Here is an 18,851-nt window from a genome sequence, read left to right as displayed (position 1 = left end):
GTCCTCTCTGCACCTGCATCTCCTCCCTTGTCAAATGATGGTTGTTGTGAGGTTTAGATGATGAGTCTGTGTAAAGTTTTTTTGTGTGGTGCTATACCAGGGTCATTAATCTGAATTGTTTTGGGGGCAGTTTTCTGTTTACTCTTTATATCTTGATGTTATTTTATTTATTTTTCTTCTTTTCTTTTTTTTTTTTTGAGACAGAGTCTCAGTTTGTTGTCCTTGGTAGAGTGCGTTGGCATCATAGTTCACAGCAACCTCAAATTCTTGGGCTCAAAACAGTTTTCTTGCCTCAGCCTCCCTGGTACCTGGGATTACAGGTGCCTGCCACAATGTCCAGCTGTTTTTTTTAGCTACGGGGTCATTCTTGCTCAGGCTGGTCTTGAACTCCTGAGCTCAGGCAAACCACCCGAGTTAGCCTCCCAGAGTGCTGGGATTACAGATGTAAGTTACCATGCCTGGCCTTCATGTTATTTTAAATTAGGTTTTATCACTCCTCCTCTACCAGTAGATCAAATATATAGTTATTGTTGATAATTGGAAAATAGGAGAAAATATTTTTAAAAAAGAAATAATTGCCCAGTCAAGGCAGTTCTTACTGTGGCCTCTATTCTGTGCATGATGTGAGAGTTTACTAGTTTCTAGGGAAGCCAGTACCCTTCTTTTCCTCATGTTTATCTATGTATGAGTGGTATGAGAGAATTTAGTTCTTATTGTATCTACCTATTATATAGGACTTTGCAAATAAACCCAATAGTACTATGTCATTATAAAATTGTTTAATGAAGGGTGGCACCTGTGGCTCAAGGAGTAGGGCACTGGCCCCATATACTAGGGGTGGCGGGTTCAAGCCCGGCCCCAGCCAAAAATGCAAAAAAAAATTGTCTAATAAAAATTCCTATGTGAAATGCCTAAAATATGAATTAAAATAAGGAAAGGAAATTTATTAATTCTCCAATTCCTTTAGGCATTTGATATGTGACCAAATGCTAATCTTTATGATTGATTTATGCACAAATGTTATAGAAAGCAACAAAAGTTGTAGCTAGTCACAAATAAAGAAAAATTTACTTATTAGACAGTATTATGCCCTCATATAGACCCATTATTTCGTTTTAACTTGATGTGAGAGAAACATTTATGAATTATCTGTTACTTGTAAAGTTTTAGATATTCTAATTAGTGAAACTGCAGACATAATATGAATTCTTGTGTCCTCTTCTCTCTGCTTTGTACTGGCTTCTGTGGTATTGTTTTGGGAACTACAGAGTTGAGTGTATTCATTATTACCCTCTCAGAATCCTTATAGGTTGGTTTTTGGCTACGAACATAACTGCAGAGTAGCTATACAATGCAAATTGATTATGCAAACTTTGCAACAATACGTAAAATCTATTGAAGTATTGAGACTTGCTGAAAGCAAAGAAATTAACAAAAGATCTGCCAGGTAATAACTGAAAAGAAAACTCGCTAGGTTTGTAACATACAGGTCAGACAAAAAGTGTGAATTGATGATTCAAGAATTAATAGAGGTCCTTGGGAAAAATGAAAGCTGTGAATATTTTTGCAGTAGAGACCCTTTACATATGATCTTATGAAAAATGAGATGTGAGAGAAGAGTTCATATTGTTATTAACATTTTATTTTATTATTATTTTATTTTATTTTTTTTGCTGTTTTTGGCTGAAGCTGGGTTTGAACCTGCCACCTCTGGCATATGGGGCCAGTGCCCTACTCCTTTGAGCCACAGGCACTGCCCTATTATTATTATTATTTTTTGTAGAGACAGAGTCTCATTTTATTGCCCTGGGTAGAGTGCTATGGCATCACAGCTCACAGCAACTTCCAACTCCTGGGCGTAGGCACTTCTCTTGCCTCAGCCTCCCGAGTAGCTGGGTCTACAGGTGCCCACCACAACGCCTGGTTATTTTTGTTGTTGTTGCAGCAGTTTGGCCAGGGCTGGGTTCAAATTCACCACCCTTGGTACATGGGGCCAGTGCCCTACCCACTGAGCCACAGGCACTGCCCTTGTTATTAAAATTTTAGTAGAGTTTTTTAATATAATGAGATATACATTGAGAAGAGTATGTAAAATATGTACATAGTTTAAAGAGTCACAGTTCCCAAGTCAGGAAAGAAAGCATTGCCAGCATCCCAGAGGCCAACCAGGTGCCTGGATCCATCTCCTTTCTACACCAACAGCAGCCGTTCTCCTTTGTCCTGACTTTGTCCTCGCTTGTCTTTGTAGTTTCATAATAATACTTAGTTTTGCCATTTCGAAATTCCATGTAAGTGCCTCATCTGTGTGTGTTCTTTTGTGTCTTGGATCTCTCACTACATTGTGAGACTCATTCTTATTGTCATGTGACACTTGTACATTAATTTTCAGTGCTGTATACTATTTCTGAAAAATGAAAGAATATATATTATTTTAGACACAGTGGACAATTTGTATTTATTTTAAGAGCCAAAAAGATTTTTCTTCACTCAACAAATAACTTTATGAGTGGCTATTACATGCCTTTTTTTCCCGTTTGTTTTTAGCAGCATGTGTTAATAGAATAAGTGTAGCTTGAATAGCAATGAACTTACTGTCTGCCACGGTATTTGACGTCACAGAATTTTAATTCCTATGTTTCCAAAGCCCCGTGAAACATTTAAAAGGAGCCTCTTAACCTGAGGGGAATGTTTGAAACAAGGCAGTCTGGTGTCCTTACTATAGGAAATGTTTATACAAATTGATTCCACGAACATTTAAAACAGTAGACACTGGGAATAGGAAGGAAAAGACATTCACAAAGAAGGATAAAAGCTGGTATACAGAAGCAGTGTTCAGCTGCGCTGAGCTCTTTGCACTATATTAAAAATTAAAGTAAAGTAGTTCTTTGATCCCACCTTTTGTCTTTTTGTCTTTATCTGTTTGTGGAACTCAGAGATTTTTCAGGCAGTGATATTTATAAGAAGCTTAGTTGAAGAATCTACAAAGTCAAAGTCAAGTTCGGGTATTTTTTAATTTTCTTGCATTTGCGTTTCTTCTAATAGGGCCTGATTTACCGTGCCATCAGGGAAAGACAGCATTAGCAAGTGTGCGCGGCAGGTTAAAATTAAACACATGCTTGCAGTCAAATCAACGCATTTCATCTGTCTTCAACTAATAACAATCTGTCATGTTATCTCTCTGAGTAGGGGCATAAACAGTTTATTTTGTGTTTGGAGTAACTTCCTGGAGGTAGTTAATGTGACAAGTAGTTTGTTTGAATTGAGTATAACCAGATCAACACTCTAGATGTTTCCTTGATAACCTAAAAATCACTGTGAAAATCTGTACAAGTACGATATTTATATTTTGCTTTACTTCTTCTAAGTTAGACAGTGACATTTTTCACACTTATTTCACCAAGAATATTCTGTCTCTGCCATTGTCTACAGACTGAGGGAGAAAAATAGTTTGCACTTTTAAAGCTTTCTTTCCAGTGATGGGGATAGACATTGTTAACATAATTAACTAGCATAACATAATACTTTCTCTAGTTTGAAAGATGTCATAATTATTATAGAATATGCACTTAATAGCATGTTGAAAAATACTTATTTGGGAAAATATGAACATTATAAAGCCTCAGGCCAAATAATATAGATACTTTGTACAGTGTTTCAGAATTTTGAAGTTTTACTTAAAAGTGAACATCATTTAGTCTGATTAATAGATGGGATGTTACTATATTTGATATATCTAGGTTTAAAGCAAGCTACTCCATTTAATAATGTATCTTTTGAGACTTCTGCTCATTGTTATCAGTGATTATATAGGTAAATGCAATGGAGATCTTGAATAAGGCAGGAATCCTAAATGCCAGTAAACACATAGGACATAGGAAGAGAGGTTGTTCCATACCTGGCTATTAGCATTAGCCTGTGTGTTTTAGAAGTCAAAATATATACATAATTTTAAGCACATGTAAATCAAATTTAATAAATTATTAAGGGAATTTTACTTGTCATGTTTGGTCTAATCGTGATGGATCATTTTTAAACATTATGTAATTTCACAACTTGTATGTACAGCTGCAAGTACTTTGTAAAGGCTTTATATAATCAAGTGCTAAGTCAGAACATATCTTACATTCTTCCGTAATGCTTATGGCCTCCGGTTTATGATTTATTGTTATTAATTAATACTTTAAAGTAAAGTAAATCACCAGCTACAGTGATTATTTAAAGTTTACATATCATTATTATTTTAGTTAAAATTCTAAGTAAAAGTTTGACTTAAAATGATCACCTCTGAAGTTGATGCTCTTTCTTCTTTAGGAGCCTCTAACTGGATTTGAAGCAGATAGCGTGGTTCTAATTCTGGTGCTACAATTTGGGGCGAGATTTAGGCTTTTAGTTAAGTTAGTCTAAACATCAGGATTTTTGTGTGTGTGAAATTAGAACAATGCTTATCTATCTGCCAAGATTGAAAATTTTGGAAGAATTTAGGTTGTTTCAGAAATCTCCTAAAGTGGTTTCTCTGCTTCTGTTTGTGCCCTTGGACATCCATTCCCTTCATGGCAGCCAGAGTAATTTTTAAGCTGCAAAGAGTATATTGTGCCGTTGGTTACCGCCTTCCAAAGGCCTTCCATTGCTGTACAGTAGAACCTTCATAGTTGACCACCTCTTACACCGAGCACCACCTTAAGTTGACCTGATTTCCGTAGGCCAAACATGCATTGCATATACTCAGTGGAAGACTGACCTCTGTGTGTCGACCATGCTGACTAAGAGCTCCAATTTATTTCTTCGTAGCCTTCCAAATAGGCTGGAGAGCCCAGAAATAAACTGCATAGATGACGGGGTCATGTGATCTTCCACAGCAGAGCCAAGACCACTCAATTGGAGAAGGACAGTCTAACCAACAGCGTTGGGAAAACTGAACATCCACACACAAAAGAAGGGAGCTGGACCCTGATCTTACACTGTGGCAAAATTAACTCAAAATTACTCAAAGATCTGAAACTCCTAGAAGAAAACACAGGGAGAAAGCTTCAGGTCATTGGATTTGGCAGTGATTTCTTGGATGTAATATCAGACCGTAGCCTCTGGTAGTGGAGCCCTCTGAGTTGTTGCCTACTGAGTATGAGCACTGCAGACCCAGGAGAACTTTGTAGGGAGATGCTGTGTCCACCTTCTCTTTATATCTGCTGTCTCACTTGTGATTATTTCAGCTATTTAAGATAATTTTTTATAGTTCTTAATGGTATTTTATGTTCATAATACTTGTGGTAACTTTTTGAGGGATTAGATGATGTATTTTTCATCTTTGGGTTCTTACCAGGTGCTCCGTAAGTGATTGTTGCACCAGTGCTTTGGGTTGGGCAGTGATAGTTTTGGTCTCTTCATTATGTGGTAGATGGAGAGTTGGGAGGAGGAAGAGAGAGGAAAAAAAACAGAAAGACAACAAAGATAGGCTATTTCGCTAAAAAGACAAATGCACACACACATTAAATGACACAACTTTATGACTGTTTAATTGGATAGTGACCTCATTGGAGTTTTTTCCTAGTGACATGATTTGTTCTTATTCTTATTGAGTTAGGAAAGTATTTTAACTTCAATATTATGATAAATTAGATATATAAATGTCATTGTTAATAGATTAGTATTTTAGTCTTTCACAAATTGATGCCTGTGGTATCTAGATGTTCTTACAAATCTCAGTGATGTATAAGGAACAGTAACTAGAGTCCAGAAAAGAAAAAAAAGTACTTATTTTTCAAGGTAAGCAACATAAATGGGGCTCAGGCATTCATCCCCCCACAAGTTCAAAAATCTTCTAAAGAAAGATTTCTTGAGCCTAAAACTACAGACCTTCAGTATAATTTTATATAAAGCCTTTTATGTAGTATGAGAGCATTTTTTAGTTGATAATCAATCGCCACTATTATGTAGGCTTACTAGATTTGCAAATTTACAAGTTTTTACGAGTCAGTTGGGTCCCTTTCTCAGGAAATCAGTTTAAGTTTTTTTTTCCTATGTTGACTCAAAGGGCCTAGTTGTCCTTAAATCCTATGAATATATTTGCTTTATAATTTGAGGGCATTGAGTGAACACCCTTATAAGGTCTGTAGTGCTATAAAAAGAGAAACTGTTCAATAAAGGATTACATTTGAAAAGGTAGACCGTCCTGGATAAAGCGAGTACTAGGGAGGAAATGGAACTGTTTGAGGAAATGTATCTTTGCCTGTTACTCTCCAGACCGATAGATTTGGAAAGCAACTGAACTGTGTGTTTGTGAAGTTAAACCATGGCTGTGAATAGATTAAGTAGGCAATGTGATATTGATTGTTTTTAGCAGAAAATTAATTACATATTTGTGTTAAAATTTAAGTTTATAGAGATTACATAACTATTCTAATTATTAAAGGAATTAAATGATCTCAAGCTGAATATGCTTGGGTAAGTACTCCTGGCCACCAGTTAACCACTGTGATTACATGGACTGTATTCTTGAGCCTCCTCGATGCGCCTGCATCTGTAGGATAAAGGTGGGTTAGATTTTCTCACAGCCGTGGTCACCTGCTGGTCATTGTGTATTGTACATGGATTAGTTCTCAAAGAACTCTGTATCACATAGCCTATTTGTTATTTCCATTTATAGATGTGGGAACTGAAGTATAAAGAGGCTAAATAAGTTGCCCCAGATTACACAGCTAGGATATAATGTTGGAAAGTAAGTCAAATTTAAACATGTTAAAATGTTTTGATTGACTCTAATATCAAATTCTGTTCTCTCTTTCACACTTTTCTAGTCGATTTGGAGCACATGCGAACAGTAAAACCTGAAAAACACTTACGGTTTTGCCAGGAAAATGGTTTCAGTAGTCACTTTGTCTCTGCCAAGACAGGAGACTCTGTAAGTAAAACATGAGTATTGCATAGTCAGTGATGTTTACTTTTATTTACTAACATTCATAGCAAGCATGCTTCCACTAATTCCTATTGAAGTCATAAAATGGACGAGCTATAACATGTCTATTCCGTCTGTATTATTTTATAATTCATTTAACATAATTGTATAATTATTATAGGGAATTTTAAAATGCAGAGAATTAAAATGAACATAAGCCACCCATAATCCCTAAACCTAGAGATGACCATTCATAATCTCATATGATTTCACAGAATCTTTTCTAATGCTCAAAAATACTAACCCCGCTACTTGCTGTGACACTGAGCTCTTTAAATGGCCTGGGTGGGCATGTGCCCACGTTCTTATTATCCTGGGGAAAAGGCACTCAGGAGGCCAAATTTTTAATGGTTTCACCCCCCCTCAAAAGATTAGGCTCCCTTTATGTTACTTAATATGTATCCTAGGCATAAAAATTACAAAGGATATCATAATTAAAAAACATCAAAAAGATTAAAACAGAGGAATAATTTCAAACTTCTTTTCGTTGAAAAAATGTTAGGAAAATTAATAAAAAATAAGGTAATAGGGAATATTTGCAAAAATTATGACAAATAGAAATGGTCCATATAGAAATTGGTTGCACGTGCTGAGTGTGTACTTTGTGCTGGGCATTGGACTGTTCTGTCCATTTTAGAGAAGTTGTGTAGTTCTGTGGAAGTTCTTTTGTCCAGGTTACACAGCTAAGTGGTGAAGGTAGGACTTAGGAATTCAAACAGTGACATGCCAAGGCTATTGTATTAACTGTAATAAATACTCATTTTAAAAAATTAGGGTCATATTATATAGTTTTCTTTCACCTCTTTACTTAATATTTTATATGTAGAAAAATTCCATATGTCATTAAACATTAAATAGATTTAATAATTCATTAAATAAATATTCAAAAATGTATTTAACTGTGTTTGTATTGTTGAATATATAGGGCCTTTCTAAGTTTAGGGCATAATGAATGTTCTAATATAAAATTTTATCCATAAGCTTTTGAAGTTTTGGTAATTTTTTTTAGATGAATTCCTTGACAGGGGAGTGAACATTGCCAGATTACCACCAGAAAGGCTAAATTAATTTATGGTATCCCAGCATGGTATGATTGCCATGACTACTATACCCTTTTTAACATTCAAGATTTATTTATTTTTAAACCTTTTAAATTTGTACCCCCCCCAAAATACCCTTCATTTTTAAAATTCTGATTACAATTGAAGTTGACATTTTAAACATTTTATTTTACCTACTTATTTTCTGCTTATTGTCTGTTCGTAATTTTTTATAATTAAAAAGTTAATTTCTATACCATTTTTATGTTAGGTATAGTAGCTATTTGTCATAACTTTTGAAAATATTCCCTATTACCTTCTTTTTTGTTTAATTTTCCTAACATTTTTCAACCAAAAGGAGTGTGACATTTTTCCTCTGGTTTAATCTTTTTGATGTTTTTTTATTTATGATATCCTTTGTAATTTTTATGCCTAGGATAAATATTAAATCATATAAAGGGAGATTAATCATTTTAGGGGCTAACCCCATTAAAAATTTGGCCTCCTAGAAGCCTTTTCCCCAGGATAATATGAACATGGGCACATGCCCACCCAGACCATTTAAAATAATTCAGTGTCAATAATTCTTGATAAACTCATTCCTGGATTGACTGGGTTTTTACCCTCATTTCCTTGGGGTCTTTTGCCATTTTAGAATTTTTTAAGCTTCTAGTATTTTAGTATGTTTTTAACCACTTGGTGTTTTTTGTGTACTTATATTTAACCACCATTAAAAAGTCTCATTGTTTTCTTTTTAAACACTCCTTTCAAAGGGCTTGTTATTGTGGAATCCCTCTACGACTGGTGGTCCTCTCCAGCTCCAAGTTACTGCCCTTCGCTGCTTGCGGAGTTGAGCACCTGGCCCCGGTGCTGCTGTCTCCCAGGCTGCCTCTGTCATAACCTTGAGTGGCTTCACTGGCCTCGTTTCTCCTCTGCTGCCCACAGCCACAGGGCTCATCAGCACAGATCACTACTGCCCTTCCCAGGACACGGCGTCCTCCTCACTAACCACCAGCCATCCCATCTCACGTTCTTGCAGACAGAGAACCTAGTCGTTCGTCAACCCAGAAGGACTTAGGAGTCATTGACCCTAATGTCTTTTCAAGAGGCCTGACCTCCTTTCATGTCTTCATTTTCCTCTTTTCCGAACTTAAATCTCATGGCAGTCCACACTATTGCCATGCACGTACCCTCAGTTCTCTGTTCTCTCTTTAATTTGTCAGACTCATTTGGCTGAACCCTAATTCTGATGTAAACCATACTTCCACTTCTCCACGGCTGTACCCACACACATGGCACCGAGGCCACGCTGGAGGTTTCCCTTTAAATCACAAGTGCTGACTGCACGTGGGTCTTAATGTTGCTTGGTGATTGCACCACATGTCCCTGACCTGCCATCTGTCTTCCTCACCTAGGTGACTATTTTCACAGCTTCTCTTCCTGCTTCTGATGTTCAGAACATCTCCCTCTATTCTCTCAGCTGATGACCTTGTTTCCTATTTTAAAAGAAATGTGGAACACAGAGAAGACGACTTCACCAGCACCACCTCTGCCTCCGTCCTGCCCCAGCCCCGTCTGCTCCATGCCTCCCGCCTGCTCAGTGGCCACTGTGGGGTCAGTGCTCCTAGCCAGGCCGACTCCTCCATCATGCCCCAGTCCTTTTTCCTTCGCCTAATCACAGGCATCGCTTTAGTGATTCTCTGTCCTTCCCACATCATATTTTTTTCCATCTACTGGATTATTCTTTCAACATACAAAATGTTATGACATTTTGAAAACAATAAGAAAAGTCTCTACCCCATCTCCTCTACCTATTGCTTTATTTCTTTCCTCTAGCTTCCAGCAGGATGTTTCCAAAGTGTTGTCGTCTCTAGTTCCTGTCCTGGTTTCTCTTGCACAGTTCCAGCAGACTGTTTCCCTAGCATTTTGCCCAAATCCCTATTATCCAGCTCACTGATGTCCTCCTTTCTGATGAATCCAGTGGTCAGTTTTCTGTGCCCTTCATGATTAAGTGGCAGCATATACAATAATTGGTCACATTCTCCTCTTTGAAATATTTATAACTTAGCTTCCTGGACACTTCCACTCCTGATTTCCCTCCAGTCTTTCTCTCTGCTCTCTCAGTGCCTTTGACTGACTGCAGCTTATCTCTCCAGCCCCTAAATATTGTAGTTCTCTTGGGTTCAGTCTTGGCTGTCCCTTTTCCTAACTTTCCTCACTTACTCCCTTAGTGAGTTGGCTTAGTCTCAAGCTTTGCCCAGACCTCTTGCCTGAGCTACAGAGTCATGTGTCCAGCGCCCTCTTGGCCCGTCCACTCAGCTGTCTAAGAGTTACGGGGCTGGCACACCAGAGCTGAGCTTTGCTGTTTCCTCCTCAGGTCTCTCAGGTCTTCCTCACTTCGCTGAATAGTGGATTTGTTCCACCAGTGGCTTGAGCCACAGAGTCCTCCCTGACTGCTCTCCTCCTCTCACCCCACATCTGTCAGCAAGTCCTGCTGGCTCTGCTTTCCAATTATATCCAGAACCTGGTGCCTGTTTCTGCCCATCTTCTACACTTGGGTTCACCCTCCAGAATCTCTTACATTAGTGTCCTTGCTGATTTTTCTTCTTGTACACTTGATCTTGTATAGTGAATGCTCAGTGCAACAACTGGATTGATCCTGGTGAGGTAAAGGTCACATTGGCCACTCTCCCATGGCTCTCATTTCACTCAGAATAGATGTCTCCCAGTGGCTTCCCAGAGCCTCCCAGATCCTTCCAGAACCTCCTGGGTCCTCTCAGAGCCTGCCAAAGCCTCTGAGATCCTCCCAGAACCTCCAAGATCCTTCCAGAACCTCCTGGGTCCTCCCAGAGCCTGCCAGAGCCTCCAAGATCCTCCCAGAGCCTCCAAGATCCACAACCTCCTGGCTCCTCCCAGAGCCTGCCAGAGCCTCCAAGATCCTTCCGGAGCTTCCCAGGTCCTCCCAGAGCCTCTCAGGTCCTCCCAGAGCCTTCCAGAACCTTCCAGAGCCTCCAAGATCCTCCCAGAGCCTCCCAAGTCCTCCCAGAGCCTCCCAGAGCCTCCTAGAGCCTCCAAGATCCTCCCAGGTCCTCCCAGAGCCTCCAAGATCCTCCCAGGTCCTCTCAGAGCCTCCATGCTTTGTGTTCTCTCCTCTTTGCTTCTCTTCTCTTATCATCACTCTCTTTCTCTCCACTTTCCTGTTCTTTGAATATTGACCATCAGTGAACTAAAATATGTTATATCTTCAGGAGTACAAATGGCATCAGCCTTTCAGGGATATGTATCTCTTTCAATTAGAAATAAAGATTAAATTAGTGAACTTGTGGTAAATATTCAGTAAACATTCATAAGATGAGTAGAGGTAAAATTGTGGCAGTACATTTATAAAGGAAAGATAAGTTAGACTGCAGCAAACGTCAGGACTGTAGCGCTGATACTTGCAGCTGACCCTGTATGAGCTCACTGTGCCTGAAAGGCTGTCTCTAGAAAAGTGTTTGTAGACTGTTGTTCAACTGTAACAGAGTCAACTGCTTCTGTCCTTTGACTGATAAGAGTACAGTAAAGAGCACCAAGTTGCTTTCCTCAAAAGATACAGAGAATCTGTTGCAATTGATATGAGAGCCACAGAGATCATTAAAGGCTTGTAAAGTAAGACCAAGGTCTTATGTTGTTCAGAAGACCCGTAGAATTGGCAGGGAAAAACCAGGGTAGTAAAGTATAGATAGATTTATTTTCGTGTTCTTCAGGAATTAGGAGAGTTTATTATGTTAGTAGGTATGGATTTTTTTTTGTTGTTTTTTGCTGTTTTTAAAAAGTGGTAGTTGAAATTGTCAAGTTAAATATTTTAAAATGTATGCTTTTAGATATCAATGTAAATTTAGACCAATTCAGTAAATTGCTTGATTTTTCAAATTATGGTGGTTTAATCGTTTAAAAAAATTATTATATTTAAGATGTCTTATATTTGACAAATAAAGCTATTTTTAGAATCACTTGTTACATTTTATTTTTGTAATTCTTGCTGTTTATCATGTTTTAGAAAATTCAATTTATTTGAAGGTAACTGAAGCATGCCTGTTTTAAATCACTTAAGCCTATTTTTGTTATGTAGGTCTTCCTGTGTTTTCAGAAAGTCGCTGCTGAAATCCTTGGAATCAAATTAAACAAAGCAGAAATAGAACAGTCACAGGTGATTATCGTGAACTTTATATTTAAAAATTTAATGGATTTATTACAAGACATTAGTTTCCACCCAAGAATCCTTTCCTTTTATATTCCATGCAGTGTCTCTAGAGCTTTGTGTGTGACATGTGCTCATCACAGAAGATGAGGAATTTGCCTTGAAACCTCATTTTGTTTGTTTTGTTGGAAAAAATATATTACTGTAATGGAGATTTCATCAGTAGCTATGTAACAGTGCTGACACGTCGTTTTGTACTTCTCTAAGTTTTTTCAGAGTTATCTGTTCTTCATATTAGTTCTTAATATTATTTTATTGTTTAATAGCATTGTCAATTATTGTGGATTTTTTAGTTCTTTCACTAGTAATAAACATGAGTACCAGCAGTGAAGAACTTAGAACTTATAGTACCACTATAATTGGACACTAACTCATATATTTGACAGAATGAAAAATCAGAGCAAGGGCTTATAGTTTAAAGTTAAGTTTCAGAAGTGGCTTGGTTATAAACAATTACATAAAACCAATTACATTTTTTCATCAATTTTCTCTACCTCATCTCTATCCCATGCAGTTAAAAAGGTATAATTATTCTTTAAGTTTCTCTGTAACTCTTCTGGAGTTAGCAGTCTTGTGTTTACTCTCGTGGTTACTCTGTGTGTGTGTGTTTTAAAACAATTAGAGCTAATATCAGTGGAAAATTGTTATACATCCTGTTATACATGCCTATTTCTAGGACTTGATTAAAAGATTTGGAAATCTGGAAATTAAATATTTTAAATTCCTAGGATTTAAAGACTTTTATTTCTGTATTTCCTATGGTCAAACACAGGGCTAAGACGTGTGTATTTTGTGCTCTTTAAGTAGCTTCCAAACACATAAAAAATAGCTACTTGGTTTGGCCTGGGAGAATACGTGAAAGAGAAATCACCATGATTTGCTTAATCACACAGACCTTGATGTGTGTAATTCCTAGGATAGTGATTGGTTTTGAATGAATGATAGTGACAAATCTTTAGCTTTGAGGATACGTTACTTTGTGACAAACTGGCTCTTGCAGTGACAAACACATTACTACGATTGGGAGGAAGGTGCAAGTGAGTGACTGGCCACATTGATCTTTCTGCATCTTCCCAAGAGTGCATCCGTGCTGCTCTGCCCCTTTCAGCCCCAGACCCAGCGTCCTTTCCTGCTGACCCTCTGGACAGCTGCCTCTCCTTTGCCAGCATGGGCCTTGCAGATGCTCTGACAGAGTCAGGGGCCTGCTGGGGTTCACCCAGTCCCACCTGGCATTGCAGATGTTCCGACAGTCAGGGGCCTGCTGGGGTTCACCCAGCCCCACCCTGGCATTGCAGATGTTCTGACAGTCAGGGGCCTGCTGGGATTCACCCAGCTCCACCTGGCATTGCAGATGTTCCAACAGTCAGGGGCCTGCTGGGGTTCACCAAGCCCCACCCTCCCTCTTTTGCTGTTTTTACTCTGTTGACTACGTAGTAATAGCAGAGAGTAATTGAGTGTGCTTTGTGGCTCCTAAAATAAAGGGTGGTGTTTTGTAGGTGACATTTTCTCTAAAAACTTCAATAAATGGCTTATAAACAAGCCAACTACAGCCAAACCACCTACTGTGAAGTTTATGACATGGAAATTATGTTTTTCTATTCATAGGAAGCAAAGTTTTAAATCCACAGAGCCTTACTTATGACTTTCAGTTCAGAAACATTGTGTAAAGCTTTATGTCAAGCCGTTGAGACTCCTGAGAAAGATGCTGCCTTGTTAATTCTTCATTAATTTGGTGAAAATTAATGATGAAAACCCAAGTTGTTTATGTTAGTCAGGACTTTGACCAGAATGTCTCAGCTGCAGGTCAGTAACCTGGCTGTGTTTAGAGGACAGGGTTTAAGCTGACATTTAGTTGGATTGATGAGTTGCGTACTGATTATGAAAATCCTCTCCTTGGTTGTAACCCACAGCTTGGCATGAAACAGTCAGGTCTGGGGAGGTTAGATAATGGTGCACAATATTTCACTGATGTGCCTCCTCGCACTCCTTTGGCAGCTGGTAATGCTTCTGTTGATAGCATCAGGCTGAGTGCCTAGTAAATCATGAGTCTTGTCCAGAAGTTAGCACTGCTTACTGGTGACCCTAAGTGGGAGCTAGCCAAGGCTAATGATAATAAATTCATATGCTTTAGCCTCCCGTGGACTTCTTCGCAGTTGTTTGTTGAATCTTTATTTATAAATGTCATCACATACAGCAGCCCATAGTAAGATGCTTTTCTATATTAATTAATTTATTATGAATTCATTAATAATGAAGGACAGGTGTCTGAAATAAGATACTTGTAATCATGGAAAAGCAAAAATAGTTTCAAATCTGGAAACACTGGGGAGATGTTGTCTGTCCTGCATATGTGTCTGTCCCTTGTGGTCCTGTCATCCTAAGGGTTATGGCAATTAAATTATAACAGTATAATAAAACAGTTATTTAGCAAAACTCTTAGATATTTGAAAGCAGCAGCTGTTGTGTTTAAATATAATATTTCATGAATTTTTTTTATGTGACCTACAATGGCATCTTATATTGGTTTATTGCTATATGGAATTTGGAAATGTGGAGGTCACGGTTAGGAATGGGGGGAGTGAACACAGAAAGGAAGTCTTGGACAAGTAAGAAATGTTATTAAATATGGAAATTGTAAATGGCCTATGGCTTCCTCTGATTGTCTTCCGTCCTCTCCTCGCCCTCCCACTGTGAGCTGCGCACGCTGCATGGCAGTGCTCGTGGTTGTGTTTCTCTTCCCATTAGGCTTAGTGTAATCCCTGCACATTGCTGGTGTGGAGCCGTGGATACAGGGTGTCCTCAGTCAAGTATGTCAAAGTACTTAGTACTTCTGCAAAGGGATCGATACTAGTGTAGCATCGGATAACCCCCATAATTCCATTTTGGATTATTAAAAGTGGAACTACAGTGGACACATCTATTTTATTTATTTATTCATTTATTTATATTTTAGTCTCATTACAGCAGCAATAAACACTCTTTAATGCTCCATAAATAAGGATGCCATCATCTTCCTCAGGACCCTTCATCCACCTGCGCCAGCCCCAGCCCTCCATTCCTCCAGGAACTTCCAGAATATTCCCCCAGGCCCTACAGACACACTTAAAGTACCACTTTCAAATTCTGTTTTCAAAGAATTAAGAAATATCTCAGTTGTTCATTACTAGCTCTGGTCTTCCTCTGAAAAACAGGACGTGCAAGGCTCCTAATGACACGCGTGGCTCTGACACATCTATTTTAATAAACAGAATTGTAGAGAAGGGCTCGCTCTCGGCTCCTGGCTCATTCTCTTCTCATTTGTATGCATTCTACTGTTTCGTTTGTGACTTGTTTAAATTTATATGTTAATTTTCTTTTTCTACTTTGGTATTTTTTCTATTTTCAGTCATTGAACATACTTTCCATTTTGTCTACTTTTTTTATTCTTTCTTCTTTGTCTTCTTTATGTTGTATGGAATTGACAGCATATTGTCAGGGCAGAAATAGTGAAGTATCCGGAAGAAGATACTCAGCGTACCAGCTCTGCTCAGAGCACAGTCTGCTCTGTACAGTAGCGCAGGTATTAATGGATACATTGTTACAATTTGGGGGGAGAACTAGTGAATGCCATCTTGTTCTTTATTCCTTATGAATAGGGAAGTTCAGGTGATGATTATATATTATTGGAAATTAATATTGCATAAGTTCTGTTTTTGAACTGAAAAATTGGCCTTTTGCCAAGAGACTAACCCATTAAACAAGAAATTGGGAACAAATTAAAACAACATTTCAGTCACTTTCAAACATATTTGTCTTTATGGTTGTGTTTATTACACATGCAGTGAAGTGGAGAATTGGGACAGTTATTTCATTATTCATTCCTTTCCATTTTTCCTGAAATAGCCTTGTAATTTAAAGAGTATTTTTAAAATTTGCCTTGAATTGCCCTTCTTTGTCTGCTTCCATGTGCAGACTTAGTAAACGTGTAGAAAACAGGAAGGGCTTGTTTTAATGTAGCTTACTACTTGGGGATGAATAGTAGGGCATGTTACCACATTCACGTGAAGAGTGTATGGGAGGGAAGGATTATAAGTGTCTCTTAGTTTACGTTATTTTAAGAACATGAAAATGAGGTAATTTTGAAAATTATTCATTGTGTCATATTTTGTTAAGAGTTATTATTCAAAACCCAGTATCGAAGTATTTAGAAGCAAGTTAGGAATTTGGGAGGAGAGTTTTAAAAATTGGAAGTTTTAAAAAATGGGTTGCCCAAACCATTTTTGCCTTATGTGTTAATCTTCTGACGTTTATACCCCTTTTTACTAAGTCAAAAACTGCTATAAAAATTGTAAGGAAAGTTATGGCTAAGTGCAATGGCTTATAGAAATACTAATGAACAATGACATTACTTTCACATGATAAAATGAATTAAAATATATGTGAATGATTAATTTTAATTCCTTTTCTTTAAATTATAATCAGGGTTTAATTTTTCTTATTGATTTGTCACTTTTTATGAGACTTGTGATAACCAAGTTAATGTCATAAAACTGGGAAAGACTCAAAAACAGAGTTGCCTCCTTTATTAAAAAAAAAAAAACAAAAAAACCCCAGCTCTCCATTACTTTATTCTGGTTGTTCTTTCAATCATATCAGCTCCTGCTTCTTGCATGATACCTATCATCAGGAGTTCACCAAAGTTGATAACATAAAAATACACTTTAAGGAGGTCTTTCTCAGTGTTCTGATGTCCTGATAATAACTCTGCTTTCCTTTGTGACAGAGGGTGGTGAAGGCAGACATTGTAAACTACAACCAGGAGCCTCTGTCAAGAACTGTTAACCCTCCCAGAAGCTCCATGTGTGCAGTCCAGTGACTGCGTTCTCCTCTGTGTCGTCCGTAGCTCTGGCCGCCCTTTACCTCTGGGTGGGCCTGTGGACTTCTGGGAACCTGCTTTCTCAGTGACCATCTCTAGTTCAGTTAACACTTTCCTCCCACCTTCCTTCATCAGTGAGTGTTGCCTCACAGCTGCAGCTCCTTGGAGTCTAAAGAATCCATCTTTGGGACCATACACTTTGAACTGAAAGCGCAGAGCCCATTCTCTGGACTTAGATCGCTTCATCGAGGAAGGACGATGTTGCTTCTCTGTGTGTCCTCGCTGCTTTTCTCCCCAATGTAATTTTTTTTAACAATATATGAAAACTCTCCAAGTCTTGACCGTCAGCCGGGATTTTGCCACACACAGTTCCATGCTTTTATCTGAATTCACACATGTTGAAGTATCTTCCAGAGTGCAGACATCAAACAAGTAACAGGTTTCACTACAGGTACTCGGGAAGGCGTTCTCTTGCTGTCTGTTGTAAGTGAAAATGTATAAAGCTGTATGTAACTGAAAATGCTTGAAATAAGGCTGTAACAGAAATATTTTTTCATTTTTTAAAAAGGGGCCTAAATTGTTTCTACAGTAGTTTGTAACTCACAAAGCGGTGAGTATTTGATATTGTATTTTTATTACTGTATCATGTTCATTACGCATCGTATAATGCCCACGTCCGACGGCTCTATGAATTCTGAGTTCCACCGGACTCTCTCCTGCAGACTGTGTGAGGGCACTCCCAGAATGAGCTAGGACCGGCTCTGGGTCACTGTGGGCCGATGGTACCTGACGTTCAGATGCTTTTCTCTCACAAATAAATTTATTTAAATTACTGTTTGGGGAATTTCCTTGCATCTTTCTTTCTATTACACAAAACAAGGTGTATTTGGAAACAAAATCAGCGACCCCGTGACATTTAAGCACAGTCGATCACTGAGAGTGCTGGGTGACTTTGTTGGACCATCTGAAATCTGGACGCCATGCCCTGGTGTTTCAGGCTGGCTGCCGGCCTCATGCTTTCCCCTTCCTCTTGCGCCTCCCACAGTGCAGTCAGGGCTGAGCTCACTCCTGGCCACCCACCTGGTTCCCTGCTTTCCTGCCTTTACTCCACAGATTGCTCTGCTGGCGATTCTTCTCCCTTCTCCAAGTGCCTGGCCCCTGCCAGCCAGCCTCCAGGCCCCCTGAGGCAGGGCTCTGTGTGTCTGGGTCCGTCCTGGTTGTGCTTTTGTGCTGAGGCACAGTGCCTGGTCTGAGGGGTGCTCTGTATTGGCTGCATCAGAGCAGGAACAAATCCCACACCCTCTGGAAAGTCAGTTCTCATCTGCACGGCTGACAGTTTAACACTGGTCCCTCTCAGATGGCCACTGCCTTGGGCTATAGTCCTTGTCTTTTGCCTAGTAAGCCACAAGCACACTGAAGGCCGGCTGTGGCCTCTGCTCCCTCGTGGCTGCCAGCATGGTGCCTGGCTCAGAAGAGAGTTGCTACAAGTGTGTGTAGAAATTTTGGACCCTTTATTTTAGAGCTGAAAAGGATTTTAGAAAACTTACCTTGCATCCTCGTGTAACTAAGGAAACTGAAGTGTGGAGAGAAAAAGCAACTTGCCAGAGATCATGGAATCAGGAAGTTAGAACTAGACCTGATGTTTGGTCTGTAGGTCTGCAGATTTAAAAGTTTAAAATAACAGTAATGGTAATAATACAAGATTTTTAAAATTTAATCTTTACTCATTAAGCAGAGGGTCCCTCCCCCCGTTTTTATTTTTATATT

General features: G+C 38.7%; 1 protein-coding gene across 3 annotated transcripts in view; it reads left to right on the top strand.

The window, feature by feature from the left end:
- RAB28 (RAB28, member RAS oncogene family) overlaps positions 1-17,917 on the top strand; it is a 59,171-nt gene extending 41,254 nt beyond the window's left edge. The window contains exons 5-8 of one of the 3 annotated variants that reach the window (XM_023508188.1): positions 6,792-6,895; positions 12,101-12,178; positions 15,694-15,788; positions 16,992-17,091. In XM_023508188.1, the coding sequence (XP_023363956.1) occupies positions 6,792-6,895; positions 12,101-12,178; positions 15,694-15,783 (272 nt within the window). In that variant the 3' untranslated portion in view covers positions 15,784-15,788; positions 16,992-17,091. Of the gene's footprint in view, positions 1-6,791; positions 6,896-8,762; positions 8,993-12,100; positions 12,179-15,693; positions 15,789-16,991 lie in introns of those variants that run through there. The other 2 variants (XM_012812873.2, XM_023508189.1) reach the window with 2 other exon arrangements.
- The last annotated feature ends 934 nt before the right edge of the window (positions 17,918-18,851 follow it).

This window comes from Otolemur garnettii, unplaced genomic scaffold, assembly GCF_000181295.1.
Source record: "Otolemur garnettii isolate 467f Iridium unplaced genomic scaffold, OtoGar3 scaffold00228, whole genome shotgun sequence".
Lineage (NCBI taxonomy): Eukaryota > Metazoa > Chordata > Mammalia > Primates > Galagidae > Otolemur > Otolemur garnettii.
This window is presented reverse-complemented; position numbering and strand designations above follow the sequence as displayed.